Source organism: Mustela lutreola, chromosome 8 (assembly GCF_030435805.1).
Source record: "Mustela lutreola isolate mMusLut2 chromosome 8, mMusLut2.pri, whole genome shotgun sequence".
NCBI classification, from domain to species: domain Eukaryota; kingdom Metazoa; phylum Chordata; class Mammalia; order Carnivora; family Mustelidae; genus Mustela; species Mustela lutreola.
This window is the reverse complement of record NC_081297.1, coordinates 133,659,407-133,677,545: the sequence shown is the minus strand read 5'-3', so window position 1 is coordinate 133,677,545 and position 18,139 is coordinate 133,659,407. Positions and strand designations below refer to the sequence as shown.

The 18,139-nt window shown below is 40.0% G+C and overlaps 1 protein-coding gene across 2 annotated transcripts in view; it reads right to left on the bottom strand.

Moving 5' to 3' along the window:
* Window positions 1–18,139, bottom strand: part of STAB2 (stabilin 2) — a 166,905-nt gene that overhangs the window by 136,263 nt on the left and 12,503 nt on the right. For both annotated transcript variants that reach the window (XR_009356928.1, XM_059186690.1), the window contains exons 4-5: window positions 3,431–3,516; window positions 2,322–2,391 (exon numbers count right to left, since the gene is read on the bottom strand). Coding sequence is in view for 1 of the 2 variants with exons in the window: in XM_059186690.1 (XP_059042673.1) it covers window positions 2,322–2,391; window positions 3,431–3,516 (156 nt within the window). In the remaining variant the exon portion in view is untranslated. The remainder of the gene's footprint in view (window positions 1–2,321; window positions 2,392–3,430; window positions 3,517–18,139) is intronic.

Below are 18,139 nucleotides of genomic sequence, written 5' to 3'. Positions count from 1 at the left end.
GGAAAAAAAATTAGGTTTCTAATCCACCTTTCTCCCTTTCACTTCCCCTTCCTCCATGGTACAAACAAGTGTGAAGAGAGGATAGTTTATTTAGAAATTTTTAGTATCTTCTTGTATATCTTTTCTTATCAGCAACCAGCACCAATTTCTTGGAGGTAACATGGATTCATCTTTCTAAATTTTCATCCCCCAGCCATACTTGGCTTTCTTGGTAAGTAAACAGTGTTGGATGCTGTCCTTTTTCCCTTTCCATTTCAATATTTATTCAAAATATGTGATTCAGATTCTAGGATTATGGTAGGAAAGGACCAAATGGGGAGACATGTCCTTTAATATAGCACACAATGTTAAAAACACCCTGAACAGCAGCATCTGTTTTTAATTTGTTTTTGCCAACACCCTTACGAAATCATCTTCTATGGAATGGTGGATGAACAAAAACACCAGATTGGGGGCCACTAGGGAATACTAGTTATTAGTAATAACAGTTGCTAACATTTATTATGTACTGATGATCTCACTAAATCCTCATAATAACGCTAAAGGAGACAATATTGTTTCTATTTTTACAGATGAAGACAAGACAGCATGTGCTTGGTTAACTGAGGGTTCCTAGGGCTGAAGCCTAGTCTGAGTGTAAGCCAAAGCTCTAATTCTCTGTACATGCTGCCTCTCAAAATCAAGCTTGTGGGTCAGGACAACATGGCTGGAGTGAGTTTGATCATTCATTCATTCACTCATGCACTCACCCACTTACTCACCCAGCCAACAGAAGTGTAGTGCATGTCTTGCATGCAATAGCACCATGGGAGGTACTAGGGAGAAAGACAAATCAGTGCCTGCTTTCAAGGAACCGTGGATTAGGAGACAGTGTCTCTGATGTTGCAGGTCAAAGTTATTACAGTCTGAAGATTTATGGGGGTGAGATGTCTATGTATGGGCATAGGTTTTATGGGGTTGAGATGTCTATATATGGGAATAGGTTTTATGGAAAAAGTCAATTTTGGTAGACCCTGCTTTGATTCAGATATTTTTTGAATTAAATATTTGAATCAAAGCAGAGTCCATAAAAGCCACAACTAAGGAAGCCTTGGAGAAAGGTCACCTGACATATCCTTTCTGGGAGACTGAATCTGGCAGGCACTGTCCCTACCATGCCCACATTCTCTAGGCCTTACCAATTCCTTGTCTTCCAGCTAACTTCCAATGTTCTGTGAACCCTTCCTAGGATGGCTGCTCTGCCCAAGTGCTCACTGGGGGCTGAAATCAGCCTGTTGTCTTCTCTGGCTTCTAGAGGCTACCCACATTGCTTGGCTTGTGGTCCCCTTTCATTTTCAAATATAGCAAAGGCTGGCAGAGTCTTCCTCACATCTCATCACTCTGATATAGTATCTTTTGCATTCCTCCTCCACATTTAAGGACTTTGGGGTATAGTAGGCCCATCTAATCATCCAGCATAATCTCTTTATTTTAAGGTCAGATGATTATTAACCTGAATCCCATATGCAACCTGAATTCTTCTTGCCATGTAAGGTAACATATTCCTAGGCCCAAGGGTTTAGGATGTGGACATTTGGGGGAGGTCCTCATTTTGCCTACCACACTGTGGTTCCCGCTCCCCTGTGATAGGATGACTCCAAGAGAAATGCTCTATAGTTCTACAGTAACACCCAGTTCCCCAGGGCATTAAGCTCTAATCATCTATGCTGGTCTCTGGCTTGATAACATACCCTTTATATTCCTTATGTCATTTTCTTGGTGTTTCTGGGATGTGCCAAGTATGCTCCCTGTACTGAAATCCTTGTCTCAGGGTCTATTTCTGGGGAGACCCCAAAGAATGGACAAGCCAGTATCAATTTGTTTGTTTGCTTGTTTAATCTGCAAAATAGAGCCAACAACCCTTGATCCCCTCAGGTGTTTGAGAACTCCCGAAAGGAAGGACCAGAATCTGGTGGGAACTACCATGGAAAAAGAAGTCCCTGGGAAGGAGGTCTATGCTGAGACCAGGACCCAGAAAGACCTCAAGAGCAAACAACAAGTGGATATGGGATCCTGGAACCTGGAGAGATGCTACCAAGTTTGCCAGAAAGCATTACTGGTGAGCAGCTGACTGCCGGTGCTGAAAACCACAGAAAACTGTCTCTTTTTTCGAAGACTGCATTTCTTGTCAATTCTTTGTTTTGCCTGTGTAGACTTCATTCTACATAACTCTTTGGAGTTTCCCCTGCAAGGAATAGCCTTTCTGGAGGCTTCAGCTGCCTAAGCTAAGTTTGACTCTCAGCCCTTACAAATGCATTTGATTACATAAAAATCAGACTTACCTGCTGAACAGCTGGGCCCAAATAAGTTGTCTTCAGCACAGGTTTCGCAGGCTGTTCCTCCAAACCCGTCCTGTAGAAAACCAGGTAGATGGCATGAGACCCAAGCAGTCGATGTTCTAGGAAGCCCTGGGACTTCTTTTTTTTTTTTTTTTTAAAGATTTATTTATTTATTTATTTGACAGAGAGAAATCACAAGTAGGCAGAGAGGCAGGCAGAGAGAGAGAGAGGAGGAAGCAGGCTCCCTGCTGAGCAGAGAGCCCGATGCGGGACTCGATCCCAGGACCCTGAGATCATGACCTGAGCCGAAGGCAGCGGCCTAACCACTGAGCCACCCAGGCGCCCCAGCCCTGGGATTTCTAACTGATGATCTGGTCAGTACTTTTTTCTCGACTGTATCTTCCTTCTGTCCTTTCCTGAAGCTTCTTCCTCCTATTTCTGCCTTTATACTCGACTGTTTTGTGTTATAATGTATACATTACTCTGCATCATTTTTCACCAAGAGTCTGGAGCTCCTCAGAAGGAAGCTGGTTTGTCAGTCCAAAGATACAAACAGAGGGCAAGTACTGTCACATATAATTTCACTCAAGAGTGAAAAGAATACTCTTTCAGTTTTGCATTTCTGAAGACATTAAGCTCCATCCCATTCACAGGGATTTCTTTGTATTTAAATTATCAAAGGTTTGAAGCTCACAAAAAGTCACTTTTGTGGGGTAACAATAGACATTCTTCCTTGGCAGATCCAGTGACCACAGGATTCTTAACAGGGACAGACAGATCCAGTAATTTCTACAGCCCTGTAGAGTTTCATGAAATATTTTCACACATACAAACTCATTGCACTTTTTCAACAAATGTAATGATGTAGGTATTTCTTTTTTTTTTCTTTTTTTTTTTTTTTATCAAACCTATTTTACAGAGGGATGTGCTTAAGCCTGAGGAGAGAACGGACTCTCTCAAAGGTCTCCAGCCCCTAAGAGATCATTTTGTCGCAAGTTGTATACTCATTTTACTAATAGTGCTACTTCTTAGAAACTCCACCTAGTGCACATGTGTTTAAGGAGGGACAACAGGGAAGGAGAGGGGGAAGGAGAACACGTCTGTGAGCTTACCTGGCAGGAACAAGTTCCGTTTCCTTCCATGCCTTCCGCACAAATGCCCCTGCCGCTGCAGGGGGAGCTCGCACCTCCTGGACACTCTAGAGAATCAGAGAGCTCACATTCATTCATTCATGACTGCACACAGCATTTTGCAAGGATGTACTAGCATTTACTATGTATCAGGTAGTGTACTAGTTACCAGGGATAAGAAATGATTAAACGCCCTGATGACGTCACCCAGGGTTATGCGGAGAAGGTGAGTGAATCACAATATAATCAGGGGCTTTCCTAGAAGGCTTTGAACTGTCTACCATTTCTTGAGCATTTAATTTTTATACTTTAAATTTTTCTAATTAAGTTATTCCCACTGAAACCCTGAGATGTTGCTAAAGGTACTGGTTAGCAGATGAAGAGAGGTCACGTGGGTTTAGAGAGGTCAGAGAGGTCACATAAGTTGGCCAAGATTTCCTAATTTATAAGTTGCAAAGCTGGGACTTTGGTTCAGCTCTCAGCATGACTCTAAAACCGGGCTGCTCCCTCAGTGCTCTAGACAGGGGACTGAGGGAGCCCCAAGAAGGAAGGTATTGAGGTCAGACATCTGGGAAGACATCCTGAGGAGTCATTCAAGCTGGGGTTTTAAAGGCTTGGTAGGAGTTTGTTTGTGTGAACAAGGTAGGATCAAATATTATCCCAAATTAAAGTTAGGAAGACAAATGCATTTCACAAAATAGCCGATGATAGAGGTCTAGATAATAATAAAGGATGCACATATATACTACTCAAAGCAAACCCCTGAAGTGAAGTCCTATTTTTAGCTCCATTTTCTAGATAAGGAAACTGAGGCACAGATAGTATGGTGACTTGCCCAAAGCCATCCAGCTGGCCAGGGGTAATGAGGGACTCACCCTTCCTCTACCACAAGTGTCCACTTGTTGGACCTCCCTCCTCTCCTACCCCCATCAACAAAGCTCTCCTGTGCCAAAAGCTTGCTCTGCTATATATATATACATATATATATATAACCAGCATCCATAGAAACCAGCATCCATAGAAAATGAAAAAGAGTTCTTGTAAAAAGAGACATTTAACCACAGAAAGAAACAGTTCTTCCAAAGAGACCCTGATGGTTTGCTTGAGTTACTAGACTAGTTCTGGAAAAGAACACTTATAACTTGTGGGTATGGAGGGGTGAGAGAGTCGAGTTCTACACCCATGGATGGTGTTTTCTCTGTCTTCCCTCTTCCCTGCACGAAGAACGTTGGTAACCTACAGAGTCTAGATGACACATTTTGAGTCTGTGGTCTTCTTTCCCATGACTGTATTGCAGTAGGTTTTGAACTCTGGCAGGTGCTCCAGAGTCTACCACACTTGCACTGCTCATCGCTATGGTGTATACTCATCAAGCCCTGGTGTAGCCCAGAATAGCAGATAACAGATAACAGCGCAGATAACAGAAACATTTATGAGAGGAGCAAAGGAGAAGACACCCTGACATGTAGCTAATATTCATAAATCACCTTGAAAACCAATATGTTGGTTTGGCTGTCTCCTACCAACTGGAGCAGTGGCTATGTGAGACACAGAAGAGTCACAAAAAAGCCCAGACTCTGCCATCAGCATCTTCTGGGTTTGAGTCCCAGTACAAGTCTTTGCTAGCTGTACCCTTTTGGGAAAAAAATCAATGCATGACACTAAGATTCAGCTCAAGTGTCTTCTTGGCAGGTTGCGGTAAGGCCTGGAAATATTAGGTGCTCAGTCAATGGCTGTTATTATTTAGAGTGGATACTCCTCATCCTTTCTAGCTTCTGTTCTTTCAGATTGGCACTATAACAGGTAACAATACTCAGGAAATAGATTATCAGGAATCTGTTTGAATCAGGACTCTGTAAGGTCCTGAATGTACAAGGTGAGCGCACAGGCTGGGTCCCTTATTTCCATGGTCTTCCCAGTCTAGTGGGGAGAAAGTCATGGATTAATGGACAATCAAATAAATACTGGTTTGCAAACTGAGATGAGGCTAATGGGAGAAGAGTTTTCTTCAATCCAGTTACCTGAAGCTACCAACATTGACCCCAAATAACCTAATCCTCAATGGCCCTGTTGACTTAGATTTGGTCTCATTAGGGGGCAACAGCCAGATTATTGAAGAAGGGCCCTGTTAAAGATTGTGGTCTTTACCTTAAAAAGAGAAGCAGGAGATGGGGATGAAGAGGGGGGATAGGGTCTAATCAAGCAGGTACCAGGTAAACACTTTGAAATTCACCTGAAGCCCGACTGAAACTCTTGCATTCACAATGCCGAGCAACGGGTGCTATGAGAGCATTTCCATCGATTGTTGACTATCCAATGGCCCTTCTTCTATTTCCTTGTGATGTTAGGCCCTTCTTGGTTTGAAATGGTATTTTGAGGACCAGGCCCACCTCTTGGCAGGACCAGGAAGATAGAGGGATGACAGCTCTGCCACAGTTTCCCTCTCTTGGTCCCTGTGCCTCTCCCTACAACTAGGCATGCAAGATGCTCTCTGAGTGGTAGCTTACCTTGTGGGCTGGCTCAGAAGAACACAGGGCCTCACAGCCCTGGGACTCAGCAATCAGTGCCACCTTGCAGAAATGTTTTCCCAGGCATTTTTACTCTACAGACAATGACGCCAGGATCCCAGTTCCCACACTCGCATTGTTTGTTAGCTTCCTCCCTGCATTGGACAACCTCATCGTCCACCTCCCATTTCTTCTGTCCATCCCACTGCCCAGACATATGTTTCCCTCCACCCTTGCCTGTACCTCCCCCCACCCCCATTCAAACACGTTCTCCCACGTCCTCCTCTAAGGCAGATATGACTCTTCCATCCTCTGGGTGTCCCTTCCACTCGGCCCGTGCCTTCTGATAATATATAGAGCAGAACACAAGGCAAAGCCATCTACTGAGAACACAATTATAGGCCAAAGGCTGGTCACAGAAGAATTAGGGAGTATCTCCCATCCTAGTTCCTGAGAGTATGATGTTACGTCCAGGAAGTCTGGGCCTCTTTTTTCCTTAGGATGCAACTAACAGGCCCTTCTTTTTAAAACTTTAAGCAGGTTTTCCTGTGAAGGTGATTCATTGGACCAGCTGTTTCTAATCACCTGGGGAAGGAGGTGAGGGAGGAGGAATTGTGTCAAAGGTAGATTCCTGAGGCCCTCCTCTCCAGGTAGAGTTGTTATGAAAATTCACCTCTCAGATGTGCAATGTGGGTGCATAATTTCCCTGTTGGCAACCATCCTGTTCATGAGGCCACACTTTCCACATCTGCTTCTAGTCAGTGCCTGAGCGTGGCAGGGATACCAGAGTGGATACTAGAGCAGGCCCTTTCCTGCAAGATGGAGGACTCCCCTGTTCAGTGACTTTGGCTAGAGTGCTCCCCAACAGCTTTACCCAATCTTCTTAGAATTACATGTAGTCTATGACTTTTCCAATCTAACCTCCCTTGGTTCCCTCTCTTATTCAAAAGAGTCAGACCTGCATCTTTTTATCTGAGAAGTTAAATTTAAACTTAAAATCCTTCTTACAAAGAAAACTCCATGCCAGGTGGCTTCACTAGTGCAGGTACCTCATATTTAAGGAAGAAATCATAAAAATTATATGAAAATTCTGAAAAACTGAGGAAGAGGGAACAGCTCCTTCAACATGGAAAGCATTCTTACTCTGATTCCCAAGCCTGACAAATACTTAAAAGGAAATTACAGATCAGCATCTCTAATCAACACAGACACAAAAGTTCTTTAAAAAAATCTAAGACAAGAAAACTCAATAGGAAATCAAAGGGAAGAATAGCAGCAATTCTAAGAACAGAAAAGCAACCACTTTCTGGAAGGTAGGATGTGTGGAAGAGTGATTCCAAGGTAATATATATGGGAAGATAGACCGCAGGGGGAGGAGTAGGCCCCTGGCAAGTGGTAAAGCAGTGGGGCACAAAATCAAAACTTTTAGAAGTCTGCTTCACTGAGGGATATGGCTCCATAAGCTAAGTAGGGGGTAGAGCCCTCGTGGGGACAGTGTGGTCTCACAACCCGAGGGGTCCCCAAAAGACCAGGGGTATCTGAGTGTGGCAGAGCTCCCATGTATTGGAAGGGGAAGCTGGCTACAGAGATAGAGCCAAGGAGTGAGCTCTCAGCTCTGGTTTACCTTAAACCATGATCTGAGACAGAGTTGGGCCACTATTCTTCGAGCAGGGACCCTACAAGTGGCAGGTCTAGGGAGACCCCCACCTTCCTCCAAGAGGAGGAGCAGCATGGGAACATGCAGCAGGAATCTGCTGGGTTTGGAGACTTCAAATGGGGCCGTGCGCCAGAGATAGAAACACTCAGTCACAGGCTGGGTGAGCTTGGAGCATGAGAATACAATACACAGTGGGAAACAGGAGTGACTGACTGCTTTTCTCTAAGGACGCACTGAAGAGGGGGATGCCCAAGCTCTCGGCTCCTCCAGGTCAGAGACTGGGAGGCCACTATCTTTATTCTCCTCCTCCAAAGCTGTATGGAAAGTGTTCAGGGAACAAAAGCTATTGAGAGCAAACCCAAGCAGATTGCTTAGCCTGGCCCTGGCCAAGGATGGTGCAATTCTGCCTCAGGCAAAGACATTTGATAATCACTGCAAAAGGTGCCTCCCCCAGAAGATCAGCAAGAACATCCAGCTAAGACCAATTTTACCTATCAATAACGACTGCAAAACACCAGTGCTAGAGAAATGCAGCAAAATAGAATTCATGGCTTTTTACCCATGATTCTTTAGTCTTTCAAAGTTAAATTTTTAAGATGTTCATTATTTTTTCTTTTTCTGGTTTTTTTTTTAATATTTCCTCTTTCCCATTTTAACCTATTTTATCTTATCAATACCTTTTAAAAAATCTTTTTCAATTTACATTTTTATAGTCATATTCTAACCCTTCATTGTATTTAGTCTTATTTTTTGAATACATATAAGTTTTTCTTTCTTTAAAATTTTGAGATACAGTTTCTTCTAACAGATCAAAATATACCCTAAATCTGGCATATGGCTTTGTTCTAGTCTCCAGCCTGATGACATTCACTCCCTCTTTTTTAATTCTTTTTCAACCAACTTATTATCTTATTAATTCCTTTTTTTTGAACTCAAATCTTTTTATTGATGAAAGTGATAATTTTCTCTCTATGTGTGAGTTGAGTTGATCCAGAGATAGAAAACCAGAGATTTAAATTTCAACTGAAATAAGAGTCTTATTCCCTCATACTTGGGGGGATTGCTTTTTCAACAATCCTCTCAGTTTAGGCATGGTGTTAGAAAAGACTAGCTTCAGCTGCAAGTGATAAAAATGCTCAAATAACAGCAGCTTCAAATGTATTGCTCTCAGATATAAATGAACCCTAGAGATAAACATTTCAGAGCTTGTCTGGTAACTCTGTAATTATTAGACCCAGACTCCTTGTATTTTATTGTTCTACCATTTACAACATCAGGCTGTGGTTTGAGATGACTTCCTAGGTGCCGTGAAGTCCACATATCAGCAGCAGGATGAAGAAGAATCTGTGAAAGTTCTCTGCCTCAACTTTCAGGAACATTTTCAATTTCTTTTTAAAAATCTTTTTAAATTTTCATCTTTACAGTCATATTCCATCCCGTCATTGAATTTACCCTTGTTTGTATATATAAAAAAGTTTTTCTTTCTTTAAATTTTTGGGAAGCTGTTTCTTCTATATATATATATATATATATATATATATATATATATATATATAAAATTTTTTTTCTTGTTTCTTCTCCCACTGGTTTTGGGTCTTTTCTGATTTGGTTACTGTATATTTTTCTGGGGTCATTGCTACCCTTTAGCATTTTGTCCTTTTATTCATATATTCTTCTCTGGACAAAATGATAAGGTGGAAAACTCACCTCAAAAAAAAAGAAAAAAGAAAAAAGAAAAAAAGAACAAGAGGCAGTAATGACTGCTGGAGACCTAATCAATACCAACATTAGTTAGATATCAGAGCTAGAGTTCAGAAGAATGATTATAAAGATGCTAGTAGTTTTGGAAAAAGCACAGAAGATACCAGAGAATCCCTTTCTGGAGAAATAAACTCCCTTTCTGAAGAAATAAAAGAACTAAAATCTAACCAAGTTGAAATAAAAAAAGCTATTAATAAGGTGACATAAAAAATGGAGTCTCTTACTGTTAGGATAAATGAGGCAGAAGAGAGAATTAGTGATATAGAAGACCAAATGATGGAGAATAAAGAAGCTGAGAAAAGGAGCGATAACTACTGGACCATGAAAAGAGAATTTGAGAGATAAGTAATGCCATAAGATGAAACAATATTAGAATCACTGGGATCCCAGAAGAATAAGAAAGAGAAAGAGGGGCAGAAGGTAGATTGGAGCAAATTAGAGCAGAGAAATCCCCTAATATGGGGAAGGGAACAAACATCAAAATCCAGGAGACACAGAGACCCCCCTCTCAAAATCAATAAAAATTGGTCAACACCCTGTCATCTAATAGTAAAACTACAAGTCTCAATGACAAAGAGAGAACCCTGAAAGCAGCTTAGGACAAAAGATCTGTAACCTAAAAAGGTACAAATATTAGATTGGCAGAAGACCTATCCACAGAGACCTCACAGGCCAGAAAGGACTGGCATGACATAGTCAGAACACTAAATGAGAAAAATACACAGCCAAGAATACTATATCCAGCTAGACTGTCATTGAAAATAGAAGTAGAGATAAAAATCTTCCAGGATAAACAAAAACTAAAAGAACTTGCAAACAATAAATCAGGAAAGAGAAGCCTAAAAGTAACAGACCAGAAAAGAACAGAGACAATATACAGTAACAGTCACCGTACAGGCAATATGATGGCACTAAATACATACCTTCCAGTAGTTATGCTGAATGTAAATGGGCTAAATGACCCAATCAAAAGACACAGGGTATCAGGATGGATAGAAAAAACAAGGCCCATAGATATGATGCCTGCAAGAAACTTATTTTAGATCCAAAGACACCTCCAGATTTAAAGCGAGCAGGTAGAAAACAATTTACAAAACTAATGGACATCAAAAAGGAGCAGGGGTAGCAAGCTTTATCTCAGAAAAATTAGATTGTAAGCCAAGGGCTATAATAAGAGATAAGGAAGGACACTATATCATACTTAAAATGTTTGTCCAACAAGAAGATCTAACAATTTTAAATATCTATGCCTTTAACAGGGAAGCAGCCAACTATAAGGACCATTTAATAACAAAATCAAAGAAACACATCAACGATAATATAAGAATAGTAGGGGAATTTAACACCTCCCTTCATTGAAAAGGACAGATCATCAAAACAAAAGATCAACAAGGAAATAAAGGCTTTAAATGACACACTGGACCAGATGAACCTCACAGATATATTCAGAACATTCCATCCCAAAGCAACAGAATACACATTCTTCTCTAGTGCCCATGGAACATACTCCAGAATAGATCACATCCTGAGTCACAAATCAGCTCTCAGCCAGTACCAAAAATTGGGATCACTGTGACACATTTTCAGACCACAGTGCTTTGAAAATTGAACTCAATCACAAGAGGAAAGTTGGAAAGAACTCAAATATATGGAGGCTAAAGAGCATCCTACTAAAGAATGAATGGGTCAATCAGGAAATTAAAGAAGAATTAAAGAATTAATGGAAACAAATGAAAAAGAAAATACAACTGTTCAAAATCTTTGGGATGCAGCAAAGGCTGTCCTGAGAAGAAAGTATATAGCAATACAAGCCTTTCTCATGAAACAAGAAAGTCCTCAAATATACAACCAAACCCTACCACTAAAGGAGCTGGAGAAAGAACAGCAAAGAAAGCCTAACCCAGCAGGAGAAGAGAAATAATAAAGATCAGAGCAGAAATAAATGAAATAGAGACCAAAAGAACAGTAGAGGAGATCAACAAAACCAGGATATGGCTCTTAGAAAGAATTAATAAGATTGATAAACCCCTGGTCAGACTTATCCAAAAGAAAGGGGAAAGGACCCAAATTAATAAAATCATGAAAGAAAGTAGAGAGATCACAACCAACACTGAAGTAATAGAAACGATTATAAGAACATATTATGAGCAACTTTGATATGCCAGCAAAGTTGATAATCTGGAAGAAATGGATGCATTCCTAGAGACATATAAACTACCAAAACTGAGCCAGGAAGACATAGAAAGCCTGAACAGAACCATCACCTGTAAGGTGAAGCAGTCATCAAAAATCTCCCAAGAAACAAGAGCCCAGGGCCAGATGGCTTCCCAGGGGAATTCTACCAAACATTTAAAGAAGAATTAATACCTATTCTCCTGAAACTGTTCCAAAAATAGAAATGGAAGGAAAAATTACAAACTCTTTTATGAGGCCAACATTACCTTGATCCCCAAACCAGACAAAGACCCCATCAAAAAGGAGAATAGACCAATATCTCTCATGAATATGGATGTAAAAATTCTCATCAAAACACTAGCCAATAGGATCCAACAGTACATGAAAATGATTATTTACCATGACCTAGTGGGATTTATTCCTGGGCTGCAAGGTTGTTTCAACATCCACAAACCAATAAATATCATACAATACATTACTAAAAGAAAGAACAAGAACCATAGGATACTCTCAATAGATGCTAAAAAAGCATTTGACAAAGTACAGCATCCTTTCTTGATCAAAACTCTTCACAGTGTAGGGATAGAGGGAACATCCTTCAATATAGTAAAAGCCATCTATGAAAGCCCCACAGTTAACATCATTCTTAATGGGGAAGAACAGAGAGCTTTTCCCCTAAGGTCAAGAACATGGCAGGGATGCCCACTATCACCACTGGTATTCAACATAGTACTAGAAGTCCTAGCCTCAGCAATCAGAGAACAAAAAGAAATAAAAGGTATCCAAATCAGCAAAGAAGTCAAACTCTCACTCTTTGCAGGTGGTATGATACTTCATGTGGAAAACTCAGAAGACACCACTCCAAAACTGCTAGAACTCATCCAGGAATTCAGGAAAGTGTCAGGATATAAAATCAATGCACAGACATCAGTTGCATTTCTATACACCAACAGCAAGGCAGAAGAAAGAAAAATTAAGGAATTGGTCCCATTTACAACTGCACCCCAAACCATAAGATACCTAAGAATAAACCTAAACAAATAGGCAAAGAATCTGTACTCAGAAAACTATAGCACACTCATGAAAGAAATTGAGGAAGACACAAAGAAATGGAAAAACGGTTCCATGCTCATGCATTGGAAGAACAATTATTGTGAAAATGTCTATGCTACCTAGAGCAATCTATACATTTAATTCAATCTCTATCAAAATACCATCAACTTTTTTCAGAGAAATGGAACAAATAATCCCAAAATTTATATGGAACCAGAAAAGACTGCAATTATCCAGAGGAATGTTGAAAAAGAAAACCAAAGTTGGTAACATCACAATTCCAGACTTCAAGCTCTATTACAAAGCTGTAATCAATAAGACAGTATGGTACTGGCACAAAAACAGACACATAGATCAATGGAACAGAATTGAGAGCCCAGAAATGGACCCTCAACTCTATGGTCAACTAATCTTCAACAAAGCAGGAAAGAATGTCTAATAGAAAAAAGACAGTTTCTTCAACAATTGGTGTTGGGAAAATTGTATAGCCACATGCGGAAGAATGAAACTGGACCATTTCCTTATACTACACACAAAAATTGACTCCAAATGGATGAATGACCTTAATGTGAGACAGGAATGCACCAAAATCCTTGAGGAGAACACAGGCAGCAACTTCTTTGACTTCAGTCACTGTAGCTTCTTCCTAGGAACATCACCAAAGGCAAGGGAAGCAAGGGCAAAAATGAACTATTGGGACATATTTAAGATCAAAAGCTTTTGCACAGCAAAGGAAAAAGTCAGCAAAACCAAAAGACAACTAACACAATGGGAGAAGATAGTTGCAAATGACCTATCAGATAAAGGGCTAGTATCCAAAATCTACAAAGAACTTATCAAACTCAACACCCAAAGAGCAAATAATCCAATCAAGAAATGGGCAGAAGACATGAACAAAAATTTCTGCAAAGAATACAACCAAGTGGCCAACAGATACATGAAAATGTGCTCAACATTACTTGGCATCAGGGAAATACAACTCAAAACCACAGTGAGATCCCACCTCACACCAGTCAGAATGGCTAAAATGAACAAGTCAGTAAATGACAGATGTTGGTGAGGATGCAGAGAAAGGGGAACCCTCTTACACTGTTGGGAATGTAAGCTGGTGCAGCCGCTCTGGAAAACAGTATGGAGGTTCCTCAAAAAGTTGAAAATAGGGTTACCTATGACCCCACAATTGCACTACAGGGTATTAATCTTAAAGATATAAATGTAGTGATCTGAAGGGGCACATGTACCCGAATGTTTATAGCAGCAATGTCCACAATAGCCAAACTATGGAAAGAACGTAGGTGTCCATCAACAGATGAAAGGATAAAGAAGAGGATATGTATACACACACACACATATTGTGTGTATATATGTGCACACACACACACACATATATACACACACAGATACACACAAAGGAATAGTATGCAGCCATCTAAAAAATGAAATATTGCCATTTGCAATGACATGGATAGAACTAGATGGTATTATGCTAAACAAAATAAGTCAGTGAGAGAAAGACAATTATCATATGATCTCTCTGATATGAGAAATTCGAGAGGCAGGGTGAGAAGTTGTGGGGAAAAGGGAGGGAAAATGAAACAAGATGGGATCAGGGAGGAAGACAAACCATAAGAGACTTTTAATCTCAGGAAACAAACTTAGGGTTGCTGGAGGGAGGAGGAGGAATAAGGTGTCTGGGTATGGACATTGGGGAGGGTATGTGTTATGGTGGGTGCTGATAATTATGTAAGGTGATGATTCAGATACCTGTACCCCTGAAACAAATAATACATTATATGTTAATTAAAAAGATTTTAAAAATCTAATGCATAAATTAGAAAATTCTAAAACAAATTTGTAGCAAACTGAATCCAACCATATATGAAACAGATAGTACATCATGAGAAGTAAAACAAAGTAAGAAAAAAGGATATAAAATACATTCATATTGGAAAGGAAAAATGAAAATGGTCTCTAATATTAGACAACATGATTGCCTGCAGAAAATTCAAAAAAGTCCCCCAAAGTTACTAGACCTAATACATATATTTAATAAGTTCTCAGGATACAAGAGCAATATTTAAAAAGTCAATTTTATTTCTATTTTTTTATACAAACTCATAAGAAAGAACTGGTAATTAAAATGAAAATATACCATTAAAAATGTTACCAAAACCCATGAGACACTTAGGTGTGAACATAATGAAAATTGTGCAAAATTTGTAAGTTAAAATTGATAAAACACTGACAAACAAAATAAAAGAAGTCTTAAATGGGAAAATTTAGTGTGGTTATGGGTTAAAAGATTTAGTACTTTAAGATGTCAGTTCTCTCTAAACTGACTTATAGATTCAATATAATTTCATTAAAATTCTAGCAGGACTTTTTGGTAGATATTGGCTGATTCTAAATTTTACATGGAAAAACAAAGAAACTAGAATAAACAAGATAATTTTGAAAGCAACCAAGCTGGAGAATGTATGCTGCCAGATTTTAAGACAGTGTGAAGCTACAGAAATCCTGATGGTAAAGGGATATACATACAGATTACTGGAACAGAATAGGGAGTCCGGGAATACACCCACACAGAGATGGTTAATTGATTTTCTACAACAGTCCAAACACAACCCAATGGGGAGAGGGTAGTCTTTTCAAGAAATGATGCTGGAATCACTAGGAATCTACATATAAAAAATGAACCTTGATCCATACCTCAAATCATATACAAAAATTAACTTGCAGGGGATGATGGACTTGAACACAATACCTAAAATTATAGAACTTCTAGAAGAAAAAAATAAAAGAAAATCTTTGTGATATTAAGGTAGGGAAAGATTTCTAGATAGGATATAAAAAACACTATCTATGAAAGAAAAATTGATATATTTGACCTCACCAAAATTCATAACATTCGCTCGTCTGAAGTTAGTGTTAAAAGAATGAAAAGACAAGCCACAGACCACAAAGAAATATTTACAAATCATGTATCATATAAAAGACTTGTATGTCAAACATTTAAAGAACTCTCAATGCTCCAGAAACAACAACTTGAAAGATACATGAAGAGCAAATATGCACATGAAAAAATAAAAATTAGGGGCACCTGGGTGGCTCAGTGGGTTAAGCCTCTGCCTTTGGCTCAGGTCATGATCTCAGGGTCCTGGGATCCAGCCCTGCGTCGGGCTCTCTGCTCAGCAGGGAGCCTGCTCCCCCCCCCCCCCGGCCTGCCTCACTGCCTACTTGTGATCTCTCTCTCCGTCAAATAAATAAATAAAATCTTAAAAAAAATAAAAAGAAATCAATTTTAGGTACACACAAAAACCTGTGCATGAATGTCCGTAATAACTTTATTCTTAGTTGTACCAAACTGGAAACAAACCCATACATCTTCCAGTTGGTGAATGAACTGACTGGCTGCTGCTGCATCATGGCAGGCTATGAAGCATTAGAAAAGAAGGAACTATGGACACAGATAGCAACACAGACATATCGTCAAGCATTATGCTAATTGGAAGAAACCAGTCTCAAAAACCACACACTGTGTCACTCCAATCATGTGACATGAAGGTAAAATTATAGGCACAGAAAACAGATCAGTAATTGCCAGGGCTTCAGAAATGGGAGGGAGGACATGATAGCAAAGGGAATTTGAGGGGGATGAAATAAATCTTTTCTAAGTTAACGGTGGTGGTGGTTACACAAAGCTGGTCAGAACTCATACAGCTGCACACTGATAACGTTGAGTTTCACTCTACGAAAATTATAAGTTAAGAATAAATGAGAAGAATTTATTAGCTGAGCATGTGCCCCTACTGATAGGTTTGGGAAAGGTGGTCAGTGTCCTGGTCAGTAATTAATGAAACTCAACTTCTGTTTAGACCTCAGAGATGTCCTTGCCTATAATTATGCTGACTGGAAAAGAAAACAAAGCAAGACACTAGAATCGGGAAGGGCTATTTTTAAACACAGGGTAAGTCTTTCAGTTTCTGACCTTCAGTCTCTAAACCTTTTCATTCAAATACTTAAGAGTAGTTTCAGAACACCAGTGTTTAGGAAGCATTTCTTCAGGGCCACCATCTGGTAAACTGTTACTGAACACCTTCAGATGTTGACCTTAAAAAGACCAACTTGACTTGTTTTTGTTTGTTTGTTTGTTTTGTTTTGTTTTTGATTTTTTGTTGTTGTTGTTGTTTTGCTCGTCATGTTCTTCTTCTTATTGGTCTAAACCTTGAGTGGAATGCTAAGGACATTACACGTGTTATCTTCACAACTATGAACTATTACTCTTTACTCTATGAAGTGTTACAATCCCCATTTTATCTACGAGGACACTGAGGCAGAGAGAGGACCACTAATAAAGTTATACAGCTGTCAGGCGGAGAGACAAGGATTTCCACCCTGCTGTATCTGACTCTAAAGGCTCAGAATTGTGCTTCTCTGTGTTGATAGCTTCAAATTATTTTACATAGCTTAAATGTTTTTACAAGACATTCATTTAGTTAAGTAATTAATTCAAGATTTATTGAATGCCTACAATTGTTTTCAAAGATGTTGTTTTCTCTTTGTATTTTCACAAGAATGTGAAATGAGATTAAGCCTAAACAGAAAATGGGCCTTTGTTCCTCTTGCTGTAGGCGGGAAGGGGCTGGTGAGTTGAGCTTCAGTGCTTTAGACTTATTTCTGAAGAGGTGCCCAACACATACTTCTCATTGAAACGAGCGGTCTGCTTTATTCAGAGGTCATTGGGTGTCTGCCTGTGGCTGTGCTAAGGGTCAAGGCATCTACTGGTTGGGTATTCTTTGCTGTCTTCTGGGAATCTTCCTGAGTCTCAACAGCACACATTCAGCAAGGGAGGGAAGGTTTTCTCTTAACAGGTGCTTCGTCCTGGCTCAGACTTCTCTCCAGTGGCTTATGACCCAGTGGGCTGAAGGCCAAGGTGAATACTTAATATTAATGAACTGAATGTCTGTGCCTCCCCAAATTCATATGTGAAAGTCCTAAACCCCAACAGGTTGGCATTTGGTGGTGAGGTTTTGGGGGAGTTCATTAGGTTTAGATGAGATCATAAGGACGGGGACCGATGATGGGATTAATGTCCTTCTAAGAAGAGAAAGAGGGACTAGAGTCTCTGTTTCCCATATGGGGACACGGTGGGAAGGTGGCCATCTGTGTGCCAGGGAGAAGAGCCTCAACAGGAACCAAATCTGTAGCATCTTAATCTTGGACTTCCTAGCCTCCACATCTGTGAGAACCAAATGTCTGTTGTTATGGTATTTGGCTATAGGAGCCCAAGCAGACTGATGGTTTATCTTCCCCATATCCCGGAAGGGCAGGCTTTTGCTTGGACAGATCCGAGTGACCCATGGGGTCCACAGAAGGGTAGACAATCGTGGGAAGAAAAATTGTAGACCTAAGGGGCCTTAAGCTTTATAAACAATGAAGTGTATAGGAAAGTCCTCCTCTGGCAGCCAGCACTGTGACTTAGTTACCAGTTCTATGACAGATGGATAGAACTTGTCGAGCATTTACTATTACTAAGCA